General features: G+C 45.6%; 1 protein-coding gene and 1 long non-coding RNA gene across 2 annotated transcripts; one reads left to right on the top strand and one right to left on the bottom strand.

Annotated features, from left to right (window-relative positions):
• Nucleotides 1-1,053: 1,053 nt before the first annotated feature.
• LOC135806959 (uncharacterized) lies at nt 1,054-3,180 on the top strand. Its single transcript, XR_010551375.1, has 3 exons — nt 1,054-1,113; nt 1,423-1,480; nt 3,123-3,180. It is a non-coding gene; the product is annotated as an uncharacterized LOC135806959 (long non-coding RNA).
• An 8,078-nt stretch (nt 3,181-11,258) lies between these two features.
• Nucleotides 11,259-13,157, bottom strand: LOC135831024 (uncharacterized). The gene has a single exon (XM_065343269.1). The coding sequence runs from the start codon at nt 13,155-13,157 to the stop codon at nt 11,259-11,261; it is 1,899 nt and encodes a 632-aa protein (XP_065199341.1).
• Between the last annotated feature and the right edge of the window lie 2,322 nt (nt 13,158-15,479).

Below are 15,479 nucleotides of genomic sequence, written 5' to 3'. Positions count from 1 at the left end.
ACGGGCAGAAAGGTGAGAAATTGTCGCTTTTTTCCCATTTGTGCCCACGTGTCACTTTCAACGTACCTCTCTATAACATGACCCACTTGTGATGTGAGTGGTCGCATTGATTTGATTTTTGGTTTGCTTGTAGGCCGCTGGCAGCCGCATTCAGTGACGCCTAAAATTTGGCACTGCTGTGAATAGATTAGTCGCAAAGTGAAGAATCACGGGCAAAAAGGCCCAAAACTTCGAGATAGTTTGAAATCAGCTTTGGGCAGCCCTGGACGAGTTGTTTATTGAAATGTGGAATTTTTTCTTGGTTCACTTCCCTATGTCCAGCCAAACCGCAAGATCAGGGTGGCTATGGTCAGTTCTTCAGCTTCGAACGGGCAGAAAGGTGAGAAATTGTCGCTTTTTGCCCATTTGTGCCCAACGTGTCACTTTCAAGTACCTCTCTATAACATGATCCAGCTGTGATGAGAGTGGTCGCATTGATTTGATTTTTGGTTTGCTTGTAGGCCGCTGGCACCCGCATTCAGTGACGCTTAAAATTTGGCACTGCTGTGAATAGTTTAGTCGCAAAGTGAAGAATCACGGGCAAAAAGGCCCTAAACTTCGAGATAGTTTGATATCAGCTTTAAGCAGCCCTGGGCGAGTTGTTTATTGAAATGTGGAATTTTTTCTTTGTTCACTTCCCTATGTCCAGCTAAATAACAAGATCAGGGTGGCTATGGTCAGTTCTTGAGCTTCGAACGGGCAGAAAAGTGAGAACTTTTCGCTTTTTGCCCATTTGCGCTGACGTGTCACTTTCAACGTACCTCACTATAACATGACCCAGCTGTGATGTGAGTGGTCGCATTGATTTTATTTTTGGTTTGCTTGTTGGCCGCTGGCACCCGCATTCAGTGACGCTTATAATTTGGCACTGCTGTGAATAGATTAGTCGCAAAGTGAAGAATCACGGGCAAAAAGGCCCAAAACTTCGAGATAGTTTGATATCAGCTTTTAGCAGCCCTGGGCGAGTTGTTTATTGAAATGTGGAATTTTTTCTTGGTTCCCTTCCCTATGTCCAGCCAAACAACAAGATCAGGGTGGTGATTGTCAGTTCTTGAGCTTTGAACGGGCAGAAAGGTGAGAAATTGTCGCCTTTTTCCCATTTGTGCCCACGTGTCACTTTCAACGTACCTCTCTATAACATGACCCAGTTGTGATGTGAGTGGTCGCATTGATTTGATTTTTGGTTTGCTTGTAGGCCGCTGGCACCCGCATTCAATTACGCTTAAAATTTGGCACTGCTGTGAATAGATTAGTCGCAAAGTGAAGAATCACGGGCAAAAAGGCCCAAAACTTCGAGATAGTTTGATATCAGCTTTGAGCAGCCCTGGGCGAGTTGTTTATTGAAATGTGGAATTTTTTCTTGGTCTACTTCCCTATGTCCAGCTAAACAACAAGATCAGGGTGGCGATGGTCAGTTCTTGAGCTTCGAACGGGCAGAAAGGTGAGAAATTGTCGCTTTTTTCCCATTTGTGCCCACTTGTCACTTTCAACGTACCTCTCTATAACATGACCCAGTTGTGATGTGAGTGGTCGCATTGATTTGATATTTGGTTTGCTTTTAGGGTTGGCACGTGCATTCAGTGACGGCTAAAATTTGGCACTGCTGTGAATAGATTAGTCGCCCGTCAGGCGAAATTACTGGTCAGTCGGCGTCACGCATTTTTCACAAAAAATTGCGTTTCACCTGCTGGGAGAGTATGCGTGTACTCGAGTCTCATCCTGAGCACGTTTTTTTCTTCTTTTTTTCAGCTCCAGTATAGCTGTATTTTTCATTGCAAAGCCATCCTCGATTGTTGTGTTCGTTGTTCAAACGAAGTGGACATTCAATCATGAAGGCAGAGGACATAGGAGCCTGATTGGAGTTTCTCGTGGCATAGGACGGCCACACAGAGACACTTTGGGCTTTTCTGAATATAAAATACCGTACGCACGATGCTGAGATCAATTTGTGCGATATCAAATTGTTTGTGATCTACCACATCGAGCAGAACGGGATCCAAACACAAGCTTACCGACGGTTAGGCTGCCGACCTGACTGGACAAATGATCCCTGGCTTCACCAGACGCCAGACGTCGGACACCATGTCCTTTGCCGCGACGTCCATCTCCAAAAAGAACTTCATCTTCGTCGTGAAAAGGCTTGAAATACTCAATATTCAACCGAGATTCGCGGTCTCACCCTTTCTCAGATCGAATCATTTTTTGTTGTAGCAGTTGCAGGGCAGATCCCCGCCACTACTTCAACAGAAGATGGCTCCAAAGCATGCCTGGAACAAGCCATATCGAGGTTGCAAGCCACCCCTCTCAGCACTTTTTTTGAAGAAATTCGAAATTTCAATGGTGGAAGATATACTATGAAGAGAATTTCAAAAAGTATATTTCGCGGAGCGATCGCTCAACCTACGTCATTCAAACTTTGCAGAATGATTCAGACGTACATGCTAGGCATGGAACCACAGAAGATGATATCATAGCTGACACACAGAGTCACACACACAGCAGATTGGTGTGCACAGATACTAAATTAGTGGACGTCGTCATCTTCTTCCCGCTGATCTCAAATGTACGATGACGTGCTATTTCGCCTGACGCAAGTGAAGAATCACGGGCGAAAAGGCCCAAAAGTTCGAGATAGTTTGATATCAGCTTTGAGCAGCCCTGGGCGAGTTGTTTATTGAAATGTGGAATTTTTTCTTGGTTCACTTCCCTATGTCCAGCCAAACCACAAGATCAGGGTGGCTATGGTCAGTTCTTGAGCTTCGAACGGGCAGAAAGGTGAGAAATTGTCGCTTTTTGCCCATTTGTGCCCCGTGTCACTTTCAACGTACCTCTCTATAACATGATCCAGCTGTGATGTGGGTGGTCGCATTGATTTGATTTTTGGTTTGCTTGTAGGCCGCTGGCACCCGCATTCAGTGACGCTTAAAATTTGGCACTGCTGTGAATAGTTTAGTCGCAAAGTGAAGAATCACGGGCAAAAAGGCCCAAAACTTCTGGATAGATTGATATCAGCTTTGAGCAGCCCTGGGCGAGTTGTTTATTGAAATGTGGAATTTTTTCTTGGTTTACTTCCCTATGTCCAGCTAAACAACAAGATCAGGATGGCGATGGTCAGTTCTTGAGCTTCGAACGGGCAGAAAGGTGAGAAATTGTCGCTTTTTGTCCATTTGTGCCCACGTGTCACTTTCAACATACCTCTCTATAACATGACCCAGTTGTGATGTGAGTGGTCGCATGGATTTGATATTTGGTTTGCTTTTCAAGTTGGCACCCGCGTTCAGTGACGGCTAAAATTTGGCACTGCTGTGAATAGATTAGTCGCCAAGTGAAGAATCACGGGCAAAAAGGCCCAAAACTTCGAGATAGTTTGATATCAGCTTTGAGCAGCCCTGGACGAGTTGTTTATTGAAATGTGGAATTTTTTCTTGGTTCACTTCCATATGTCCAGCCAAACCACAAGATCAGGGTGGCTATGGTCAGTTCTTGAGCTTCGAACGGGCAGAAAGGTGAGAAATTGTCGCTTTTTGCCCATTTGTGCCCACGTGTAACTTTCAACGTACCTCTCTATAACATGATCCAGCTGTGATGTGAGTGGTCGCATTGATTTGATTTTTAGTTTGCTTGTAGGCCGCTGGCATCCGCATTCAGTGACGTTTAAAATTTGGCACTGCTGTGAATAAGTTAGTCGCAAAGTGAAGAATCACGGGCAAAAAGGCCCAAAACTTCGAGATAGTTTCATATCAGCTTTGGGCAGCCCTGGACGAGTTGTTTATTGAAATGTGGAATTTTTTCTTGGTTCACTTCCCTATGTCCAGCTAAACAACAAGATCAGGGTGGCTATGGTCAGTTCATGAGCTTCGAATGGGCAGAAAGGTGAGATATTGTCGCTTTTTGCACATTTTTGCCAGCATGTCACTTTCAACGTACCTCTCCATAACATGACCCAGCTGTGATGTGAGTGGTCGCATTGATTTGATTTTTGGTTTGCTTGTAGGCTGCTGGCAGCCGCATCAGTGACGCTTAAAATTTGGCGCTGCTGTGAATAGTTTAGTCGCAAAGTGCAGAATCACGGGCAAAAAGGCCCAAAACTTCGAGATAGTTTGATATCAGCTTTGAGCAGCCCTGGACGAGTTGTTTATTGAAATGTGTAATTTTTTCTTGGCTCACTTCCCTATGTCCAGCTAAACAACAAGATCAGTGTGGCTATGGTCAGTTCATGAGCTTCGAACGGGCAGAAAGGTGAGAAATTGTCCCTTTGTGCCCATTTGTGCCGACGTGTTACTTTCAACGTACCTCTCTATAACATGATCCAGCTGTGATGTGAGTGGTCGCATTGATTTGATTTTTGGTTTGCTTGTAGGCCGCTGGCACTCGCATTCAGTGACGAATAAAATTTGGCACTGCTGTGAATAGTTTAGTCGCAAAGTGAAGATTCACGGGTAAAAAGCCCCAAACTTCTAGATAGGCTCTTTTTCAGCTTTCAGCAGCCCTGGGTGAGTTCTTTAGAGAAATGTGGCTCTTTTTCATGGTGCTATTTTCTATGTCCAGCTACACAACGAGATGAGGATGGTCATTGTCAGTTTCTGAGCTGCGAACGGGCAGAAAGGTGAGAAAATGTCGGATTTTGACCATTTGTGCTGACCTTTCAATTTCAACGTACCTCTCTATAACATGAACCAGCTGTAATGTCAGTGGTCGCATTGATTTGATTTTTGGTTTGCTTTTAGAGCGCTGGCACCCGCATTCATTGACCCAGAAAATTTGGCACTGCTGTGAATAGTTTAGTCGCAAAGTGAAGATTCACGGGTAAAAAGCCCCAAACTTCTAGATAGGTTCTTTTTCAGCTTTCAGCAGCCCTGGGCGAGTTCTTTAGAGAAATGTGAGTCTTTTTCTTGGTGTCCTTGTCTATGTCCAGCTAAACAACGAGATGAGGATGGTCATTGTCATTTTCTGAGCTGCGAACGGGCAGAAAGGTGAGAAAATGTCGGATTTTGACCCTTTGTGCTGACCTTTCAATTTCAACGTAGCTCTGTATAACATGACCCAGCTGTAATTTCAGTGGTCGCATTGGTTTCATTTTTGGTTTGCTTGTAGGGCGCTGGCACCCGCATTCAGTGACCCAGAAAATTTGGCACCCCTCTTAATAGTTTAGTCGCAAAGTGAAGATTCAAGGGTAAAAAGCCCCAAACTTCTAGATAGGGTCTTTTTCTTGGTGCTCTTGTCTATACCCAGCTACACAACGAGATGAGGATGGTCATTGTCATTTTCTGAGCTGCGAACGGGCAGAAAGGTGAGAAAATGTCGGATTTTGACCATTTGTGCTGACCTTTTAATTTCAACGTACCTCTCTATAACATGAACCAGCTGTAATGTTAGTGGTCGCATTGATTTGAATTTTGGTTTGCTTTTAGGGCGCTGGCACCCGCATTCATTGACCCAGATAATTTGGCACTGCTGTGAATAGTTTAGTCGCAAAGTGAAGATTCACTGGTAAAAAGCCCCAAACTTCTAGATAGGTTCTTTTTCAGCTTTCAGCAGCCCTGGGGGAGTTCTTTAGAGAAATGTGGCTCTTTTTCATGGTGCTATTTTCTATGTCCAGCTACACAAGGAGATGAGGATGGTCATTGTCATTTTCTGAGCTGCGAACGGGCAGAAAGGTGAGAAAATGTCGGATTTTGACCATTTGTGCTGACCTTTCAATTTCAACGTACCTCTCTATAACATGACCCAGCTGTAATGTCAGCGGTCGCATTGGTTTCATTTTTGGTTTGCTTGTAGGGCGCTGGCACCCGCATTCAGTGACCCAGAAAATTTGGCACCATGGCCAGCAATCGAGGACATCTGAGAGTTGTAATTTTTGTACTCCTCCCAGGTGTGATTTTTGGCGTGCTGGGCCAAGCACAAAGAAGCCATCAACAAAAAAACTGCAGAAAATGGTTGTTGTTTGATCCTTTGGTGTAATCTTTGTTTCTAGTCGAAGCTAGTTGCTGTTTGGAGCAGAAATGCTGAAATTGACTATTTTCTGCATGTACTCATATATGTACTCATGTACTCAGTCATGCAGTCTCACTCGTATTTTAGCTCTTTTTTCTGGAATGGATGCTGCTCTGCGCCCCTTGGTGAGCATTTCCTGCGCTCGTGGAGCAGCTGAAAAGGACCACTGGTATGTCTTGTTCCTGGTTTGAAAGTGGAGAGTCGACTTTTGTGCCTTGAAAAAGGAGTAGAGAGCGATAAAGGTACGTCTGTGGCTTATTTTTGAGTGCTCCTCGTACATTTTTGATCGTGATAGAAATTCTCAGACCAAAGTCAGACCAAAGTCAGCGCGATGATGGCCGTACAGTTTTCTTGTGGATTTTTTAGTTGTTTCATCTCGTTTCTATGTCAGTATCGTGATGGTGAAGTGGAGAGGGTGATTTTCTTCCTCTAGGCTTCGTTCGGCCAACTTTGCTTCGTCCTCGTTTGAAAAGTGATCCTGAAAAAAATGTCGATTCGCAAAATTATGTTGATTTCGAATGTACGTGAATGTACGTGATGACATGCGATTTAGTCGCAAAGTGAAGATTCACGGGTAAAAGCTCCAAACTTCTAGATAGGTTCTTTTTCAGCTTTCAGCAGCCCTGGGGGAGTTGTTTAGAGAAATGTGGCTCTTTTTCATGGTGCTATTTTCTATGTCCAGCTACACAACGAGATGAGGATGGTCATTGTCATTTTCTGAGCTGCGAACGGGCAGAAAGGTGAGAAAATGTCGGATTTTGAGCATTTGTGCTGACCTTTCAATTTCAACGTACCTCTCTATAACATGACCCAACTGTAATGTCAGTGGTCGCATTGGTTTCATTTTTGGTTTGCTTGTAGGCCGCTAGCACCCGCATTCAGTGACCCAGAAAATTTGGCACTGCTGTGAATAGTTTAGTTGCAAAGTGAAGATTCACGGGTAAAAAGCCCAAACTTCTAGATAGATTCTTTTTCTGCTTTCAGCAGCCCTGGGTGAGTTCTTTAGAGAAATTTGGCTCTTTTTCATGGTGCTATTTTCTATGTCCAGCTACACAACGAGATGAGGATGGTCATTGTCATTTTCTGAGCTGCGAAAGGGCAGAAAGGTGAGAAAATGTCGGATTTTGACCATTTGTGCTGACCTTTCAATTTCAACGTTCCTCTCTATAACATGACCCAGCTGTAATTTCAGTGGTCGCATTTGTTTCATATTTGATTTGCTTGTAGGGCGCTGGCACCCGCATTCAGTGACCCAGAAAATTTGGCACTGCTGTGAATAGTTTAGTCGCAAAGTGAAGATTCACGGGTAAAAAGCCCCAAACTTCTAGATAGGTTCTTTTTCAGTTTCAGCAGCCCTGAGTGAGTTCTTTAGAGAAATGTCGCTCTTTTTCATGGTGCTATTTTCTATGTCCAGCTACACAACGATATGAGGATGGTCATTGTCATTTTCTGAGCTGCGAACGCGCAGAAAGGTGAGAAAATGTCGGATTTTGACCATTTGTGCTGACCTTTCAATTTCAACGTACCTCTCTATAACATGACCCAGCTGTAATTTCAGTGGTCGCATTGGTTTCATTTTTGGTTTGCTTGTAGGGCGCTGGCACCCGCATTCAGTGACCCTGAAAATTTGGCACTGCTGTGAATAGTTTAGTCGAAAAGTGAAGATTCACGGGTAAAAAGCCCCAAACTTGTAGATAGGTTCTTTTTCAGCTTTCAGCAGCCCTAGGCGAGTTCTTTAGAGAAATGTGAGTCTTTTTCTTGGTGCTCTTGGCTATGTCCAGCTACACAACGAGATGAGGATGGTCATTGTCATTTTCTGAGCTGCGAACGGGCAGAAAGGTGAGAAAATGTCGGATTTTGACCATTTGTGCTGACCTTTCAATTTCAACGTACCTCTCTATAACATGACCCAGCTGTAATTTCAGTGGTCGCATTGGTTTCATTTTTGGTTTGCTTGTAGGGCGCTGGCACCCGCATTCAGTGACCCAGAAAATTTGGCACTGCTGTGAATAGTTTAGTCGCAAAGTGAAGATTCACGGGTAAAAAGGCCCAAACTTCTAGATAGGTTCTTTTTCAGCTTTTAGCAGCCCTGGGCGAGTTCTTTAGAGAAATGTGGCTCTTTTTCATGGTGCTATTTTCTATGTCCAGCTACACAACGAGATGAGGATGGTCATTGTCATTTTCTGAGCTGCGAACGGGCAGAAAGGTGAGAAAATGTCGGATTTTGACCATTTGTGCTGACCTTTCAATTTCAACGTACCTCTCTATAACATGACCCAGCTGTAATTTCAGTGGTCGCATTGGTTTCATTTTTGGTTTGCTTGTAGGGCGCTAGCACCCGCATTCAATGACCCAGAAAATTTGGCACTGCTGTTAATAGTTTAGTCGAAAAGTGAAGATTCACGGGTAAAAAGCCCCAAACTTCTAGATAGGCTCTTTTTCAGCTTTCAGCAGCCCTGGGTGAGTTCTTTAGAAAAATGTGGCTCTTTTTCATGGTGCTATTTTCTATGTCCAGCTACACAACGAGATGAGGATGGTCATTGTCATTTTATGAGCTGCGAACGGGCAGAAAGGTGAGAAAATGTCGGATTTTGACCATTTGTGCTGACCTTTCAATTTCAACGTACCTCTCTATAACATGACCCAGCTGTATTTTCAGTGGTTGCATTGGTTTGATTTTTGGTTTGCTTGTAGGGCGCTGGCACCCGCATTCAGTGACCCAGAAAATTTGGCACTGCTGTGAATAGTTTAGTCGCAAAGTGAAGATTCACGGGTAAAAAGCCCCAAACTTCTAGATAGGTTCTTTTTCAGCTTTCAGCAGCCCTGGGCGAGATGTTTAGAGAAATGTGACTCTTTTTCATGGTGCTCTTGTCTATGTCCAGCTACACAACGAGATGAGAATGGTCATTGTCATTGTATAAGCTGCGAACGGGCAGAAAGGTGAGAAAATGTCGGATTTTGACCATTTGTGCTGACCTTTCAATTTCAACGTACCTCTCTATAACATGACCCAGCTGTAATTTCAGTGGTCGCATTGGTTTCATTTTTGGTTTGCTTGTAGGGCGCTGGCACCCGCATTCAGTGACCCAGAAAATTTGGCACTGCTGTGAATAGTTTAGTCGCAAAGTGAAGATTCACGGGTAAAAAGGCCCAAACTTCTAGATAGGTTCTTTTTCAGCTTTTAGCAGCCCTGGGCGAGTTCTTTAGAGAAATGTGGCTCTTTTTCATGGTGCTATTTTCTATGTCCAGCTACACAACGAGATGAGGATGGTCATTGTCATTTTCTGAGCTGCGAACGGGCAGAAAGGTGAGAAAATGTCGGATTTTGACCATTTGTGCTGACCTTTCAATTTCAACGTACCTCTCTATAACATGACCCAGCTGTAATTTCAGTGGTCGCATTGGTTTCATTTTTGGTTTGCTTGTAGGGCGCTAGCACCCGCATTCAATGACCCAGAAAATTTGGCACTGCTGTTAATAGTTTAGTCGAAAAGTGAAGATTCACGGGTAAAAAGCCCCAAACTTCTAGATAGGCTCTTTTTCAGCTTTCAGCAGCCCTGGGTGAGTTCTTTAGAGAAATGTGGCTCTTTTTCATGGTGCTATTTTCTATGTCCAGCTACACAACGAGATGAGGATGGTCATTGTCATTTTATGAGCTGCGAACGGGCAGAAAGGTGAGAAAATGTCGGATTTTGACCATTTGTGCTGACCTTTCAATTTCAACGTACCTCTCTATAACATGACCCAGCTGTATTTTCAGTGGTTGCATTGGTTTGATTTTTGGTTTGCTTGTAGGGCGCTGGCACCCGCATTCAGTGACCCAGAAAATTTGGCACTGCTGTGAATAGTTTAGTCGCAAAGTGAAGATTCACGGGTAAAAAGCCCCAAACTTCTAGATAGGTTCTTTTTCAGCTTTCAGCAGCCCTGGGCGAGATGTTTAGAGAAATGTGACTCTTTTTCATGGTGCTCTTGTCTATGTCCAGCTACACAACGAGATGAGAATGGTCATTGTCATTGTATAAGCTGCGAACGGGCAGAAAGGTGAGAAAATGTCGGATTTTGACCATTTGTGCTGACCTTTCAATTTCAACGTACCTCTCTATAACATGACCCAGCTGTAATTTCAGTGGTCGCATTGGTTTCATTTTTGGTTTGCTTGTAGGGCGCTGGCACCCGCATTCAGTGACCCAGAAAATTTGGCACTGCTGTGAATAGTTTAGTCGCAAAGTGAAGATTCACGGGTAAAAAGCCCCAAACTTCTAGATAGGTTCTTTTTCAGCTTTCAGCAGCCCTGGGCGAGTTCTTTAGAGAAATGTGGCTCTTTTTCATGGTGCTCTTGTCTATGTCCAGCTACACAACGAGATGAGGATGGTCATTGTCATTTTCTGAGCTGCGAACGGGCAGAAAGGTGAGAAAATGTCGGATTTTGACCATTTGTGCTGACCTTTCAATTTCAACGTACCTCTCTATAACATGACCCAGCTGTAATTTCAGTGGTCGCATTGGTTTCATTTTTGGTTTGCTTGTAGGGCGCTGGCACTCGCATTCAGTGACCCAGAAAATTTGGCACTGCTGTGAATAGTTTAGTCGCAAAGTGAAGATTCACGGGTAAAAAGCCCCAAACTTCTAGATAGGGTTTTTTCAGCTTTCAGCAGCCCTGGGCGAATTCTTTAGAGAAATGTGACTCTTTTTCATGGTGCTCTTGTCTATTTCCAGCTAACCAACGAGATGAGGATGGTCATTAACATTTTCTGAGTTGCGAACGGGCAGAAAGGTGAGAAAATGTCGGATTTTGACCATTTGTGCTGACCTTCCAATTTCAACGTACCTCTCTATAACATGACCCAGCTGTAGTGTCAGTGGTCGCATTGGTTTCATATTGGGTTTGCTTGTAGTACGCTGGCACCCACAATCAGTAACCCAGAAAATTTGGCACTGCTGTGAATAGTTTAGTCGCAAAGTGAAGATTCACGGGTAAAAAGCCCCAAACTTCTAGATAGGTTCTTTTGCAGCTTTCAGCAGCCCTGGGCGAGTTCTTTAGAGAAATGTGGTAGTTTTTCTTGGTGCTCTTGTCTATGTCCAGCTATACAACGAGATGAGGATGGTCATTGTCATTTTCTGAGCTGCGAACGGGCAGAAAGGTGAGAAAATGTCGGATTTTGACCATTTGTGCTGACCTTTCAATTTCAACGTACCTCTTGTAACCGAGTCTCTGTCAGAGTAGTCTACCTTTCCGTAATGTCCAAATATATTATGTACAAATAGGGATGAATGCGTACCTGTAGGTACGCTTTGCTGATATCCAGCAGCTGATACGCTTGCGGGACGCCCGCTTGACGCCACCTCCGTAGCGTCTCACCACATGCCGGAGCGTCGGTGCCAGGGTGCGACGTCAGCTTCTGGTTGAGGAGCCGGTAGTCGAGGCAGGGCCGAACTGGCGTTGATGCCTTATGCTCCTGCGTAGCAGGGAGCAGAGGCAGCACACATCTCGGCTCACCATGCTTCTCGACGTCATGCTTCACTAGCAAGCCGTTGCCGAGCCATTTTTCAACCTCATCTCCAAATAGCTGTTCCTGCTCCTTGGAGAGCTTGGATCGTGGGTACTCTCCAAGGCCTGACCCGATGCACGTAGTCGGCTCCGTCTTGTCCGCCCATTGCCACTGCACCTCCCACGCCTTGTCAGCCGTACTCCACCGGAGGATCATATCTGATGCCCGCAGCACAACATCGCCATTGCTGAGCTTCTCCACGTCCGCATGGTGAAAGTCTTCAGCGACGGCTCGTGCTTCCGACTCGGGGCGTGATGGATGCTCATCTGGGGTGCTCGACGCCAGCACCAATGGGCATGCAGCATTGACGGTCCCGAATACAACCCCCACCAGTTCTCCTGCGTCATACTGCATATGCACACCACCCAGAGTCGCGATGCTGTTAACTCCAATCAGCACATCAGCCTCCACGACAGACAGGTCGTCCACCACCAGCATGTCAGTCTCGGTCTCACGTAGGCGAACCACAGCACTATCCAGCCGTGAGATTGTACACTCCACGACGCCACGGACATCCACCGGACTGCCATCGATCGCATTAATTGTCGATGACGTAGGCCTGATATCCAAAGCTAGGTCGGTTGCCAGGGCGCTAGCTACAAGGGAGCGGGATGCACAGGTGTCCACAGCAGCTACTACACGCTTGCTTGGACCGCCGGACCGTTTGATGTCCACAAAGATCCGTGGCAGACTGTCACCTCCACTGCTCAGGCATAACACCTTGGAGTCACCATGATCACCAGAGTGCACAGGAGCAGCGGCTGCACTCCCACCCCGCTGCTTCTTCTGCTTGAAGGCCTTGAACTCCGAACAATCTCTCATCATATGCCCAGCCTCGTCGCAGAATAAACACGTCAGCTGACTGTGTTTGGCTTGCTTGTGGCTACCGGTACCACTACTAGTGCTCGCAGGGCAGTTCCGCTTGAAGTGGCCAACTTGACCACACTTGTAACACAGGACACGTCTTGCGGAGTCGCGACCTACACCTGCTGCAGCGGTCATCCTGGAAGAGCCTGATGGAGCCCGATCGTCTAGAGCACCGTAGCTCACTGCTGCCACACCGGGCTTCATCGATCGTTCCACACTTCTAAGCCGCCTGACGTACTTCACGCAATCGTCGATGGTGTCCGTTTTTCCACTCATACGGAGCTCCTTCGCAAACTGAGAGGGGAGCCCGGAGAGAAACTGCCCGATCACTATTTTATTCTTCCCATCAGCATCAACCTGCTCACCAGACAAGGTGAGAAGCCTCTTCAAGTCCGCTGCGAAGTTGTCCACCGACTCGTCTCCTCGCAAGATCCTGGACGTAAACATCGAGTATGCTTGATCTGGTGCCATCCCAAAAGCGGCGGTCAGCTTCGCTTTCACATCGGCCGGCTTCTTCTTATCCGCTGCCGCCATCTCGTTCCACACGGTGAACGCCTCACCCTCGAGATAGAGCGGTAGATTCGCCATCTTCTTTTCGTCCGAGTCCCACTTCTGCAAGTCCGCGACAACTGAGAACTTCGCCCAGAATTCGCTCAGGTCGTCCCGACCCCCGCGGAACGGTCTCAAGAAGCATTCGACTTTGGCCATCTCGCACTGCTACCCAATTCGCCCGATTAATCCGAGTTACAACACAAACTCCTGAGTCCCGGGTTTCGGCACCAAAAAGTGCTGTAACCGAATGGCGCCTAGTAGCATGCACTATGATCCGACACACCGCCAAAGACAACAACCGACCGTTCCTTCTTCGTTCTAAGATTCTGTTGAGTAAGAAAAGTGTACGGTATTATATGTGACCAAAAAGATACAGTGAAAGAAAAGCCTAGCAAAGGATTGCAAGGCACGTTGGTTCGGCTGCGTTGGTTCAGCTGCACGCTAGTGCAAACATGCAGATCGACAATGTTGGGCGGAAACCAAACACCACAACATTTCCAGAAACTAACTTGTTCACACCTACATACCATCATGAGTCCATACCGTGTCTGGTCTGGTTTGTTATGTTAGCAACCTAGAATGCATTGAACACATGGATTCGATCACACTCTCTATAACATGACCCAGCTGTAATTTCAGTGGTCGCATTGGTTTCATTTTTGGTTTGCTTGTAGGGCGCTGGCACTCGCATTCAGTGACCCAGAAAATTTGGCACTGCTGTGAATAGTTTAGTCGCAAAGTGAAGATTCACGGGTAAAAAGCCCCAAACTTCTAGATAGGTTCTTTTTCAGCTTTCAGCAGCCCTGGGCGAGTTCTTTAGAGTAATGTGGGTCTTTTTCTTGGTGGTATTTTCTATGTCCAGCTATACAACGAGATGAGGATGGTCATTGTCATTTTCTGAGCTGCGAACGGGCAGAAAGGTGAGAAAATGTCGGATTTTGACCATTTGTGCTGACCTTTCAATTTCAACGTACCTCTCTATAACATGACCCAACTGTAAGTTCAGTGGTCGCATTGGTTTCATTTTTGGTTTGCTTGTAGGGCGCTGGCACCCGCATTCAGTGACCAAGAAAATTTGGCACTGCTGTGAATTGTTTAGTCGCAAAGTGAAGATTCACGGGTAAAAAGCCCCAAACTTCTAGATAGGTTCTTTTTCAGCTTTCAGCAGCCCTGGGCGAGCTCTTTAGAGAAATGTGAGTCTTTTTCTTGGTGCTCTTGTCTATGTCCAGCTACACAACGAGATGAGGATGGTCATTGTCATTTTCTGAGCTGCGAATGGGCAGAAAGGTGAGTAAATATCGGATTTTGCCCATTGGTGCTGACCTTCCAATTTCAATGTACCTCTCTATAACATGACCCAGCTGTAATGTCAGCGGTCGCATTGGTTTCATATTTTGTTTGCTTGTAGGGCGCTGGCACCCACAATCAGTGACCCTAAAAATTTGGCACTTCTGTGAACAGTTTAGTCGCAAAGTGAAGATTCACGGGTAAAAAGCCCCAAACTTCTAGATAGGTTCTTTTTCAGCTTTCAGCAGCCCTGGGCGAGTTCTTTAGAGAACTGTGGGTCTTTTTCTTGGTGTTCTTGTCTATGTCCAACTATACAACGAGATGAGGATGGTCATTGTCATTTTCTGAGCTGCGAACGGGCAGAAAGGTGAGAAAATGTCGGTTTTGACCATTTGTGCTGACCTTTCAATTTCAACGTACCTCTCTATAACATGACCCAGCTGTAATTTCAGTGGTTGCATTTGTTTGATTTTTGGTTTGCTTGTAGGGCGCTGGCACCCGCATTCAGTGACTCAGAAAATTTGGCACTGCTGTGAATAGTTTAGTCGCAAAGTGAAGATTCACGGGTAAAAAGCCCCAAACTTCTAGATAGGTTCTTTTTCAGCTTTCAGCAGCCCTGGGCGAGTTCTTTAGAGAAATGTGGCTCTTTTTCATGGTGCTATTTTCTATGTCCAGCTACACAAGATGAGGATGGTCATTGTCATTTTCTGAGCTGCGAACGGGCAGAAAGGTGAGAAAATGTCGGATTTTGACCATTTGTGCTGACCTTTGAATTTCAACGTACCTCTCTATAACATGACCCAGCTGTAATTTCAGTGGTCGCATTGGTTTCATTTTTGGTTTGCTTGGAGGGCGCTGGCACCCGCATTCAGTGACCCTAAATATTTGGCACTGCTGTGACTAGTTTAGTCGCAAAGTGAAGATTCACGGGTAAAAAGCCCCAAACTTCTAGATAGGTTCTTTTTCAGCTTTCAGCAGCCCTGGGCGAGTTCTTTAGGGTAATGTGGGTCTTTTTCTTGGTGGTATTTTCTATGTCCAGCTATACAACGAGATGAGGATGGTCATTGTCATTTTCTGAGCTGCGACCGGGCAGAAAGGTGAGAAAATGTCGGATTTTGACCATTTGTGCTAACCTTTCAATTTCAACGTACCTCTCTATAACATGACCCAGCTGTAATTTCAGTGGTCGCA

The sequence above is a fragment of the Sycon ciliatum genome, chromosome 1, assembly GCF_964019385.1.
Source record: "Sycon ciliatum chromosome 1, ocSycCili1.1, whole genome shotgun sequence".
Taxonomy (NCBI): domain Eukaryota; kingdom Metazoa; phylum Porifera; class Calcarea; order Leucosolenida; family Sycettidae; genus Sycon; species Sycon ciliatum.
This window is presented reverse-complemented; position numbering and strand designations above follow the sequence as displayed.

What these genes read in the sequence shown, in the direction of transcription:
- LOC135831024 (XM_065343269.1), bottom strand. Translation starts at nt 13,157, where the DNA reads ATGGCCAAAGTCGAATGCTTCTTGAGACCGTTCCGCGGGGGTCGGGAC.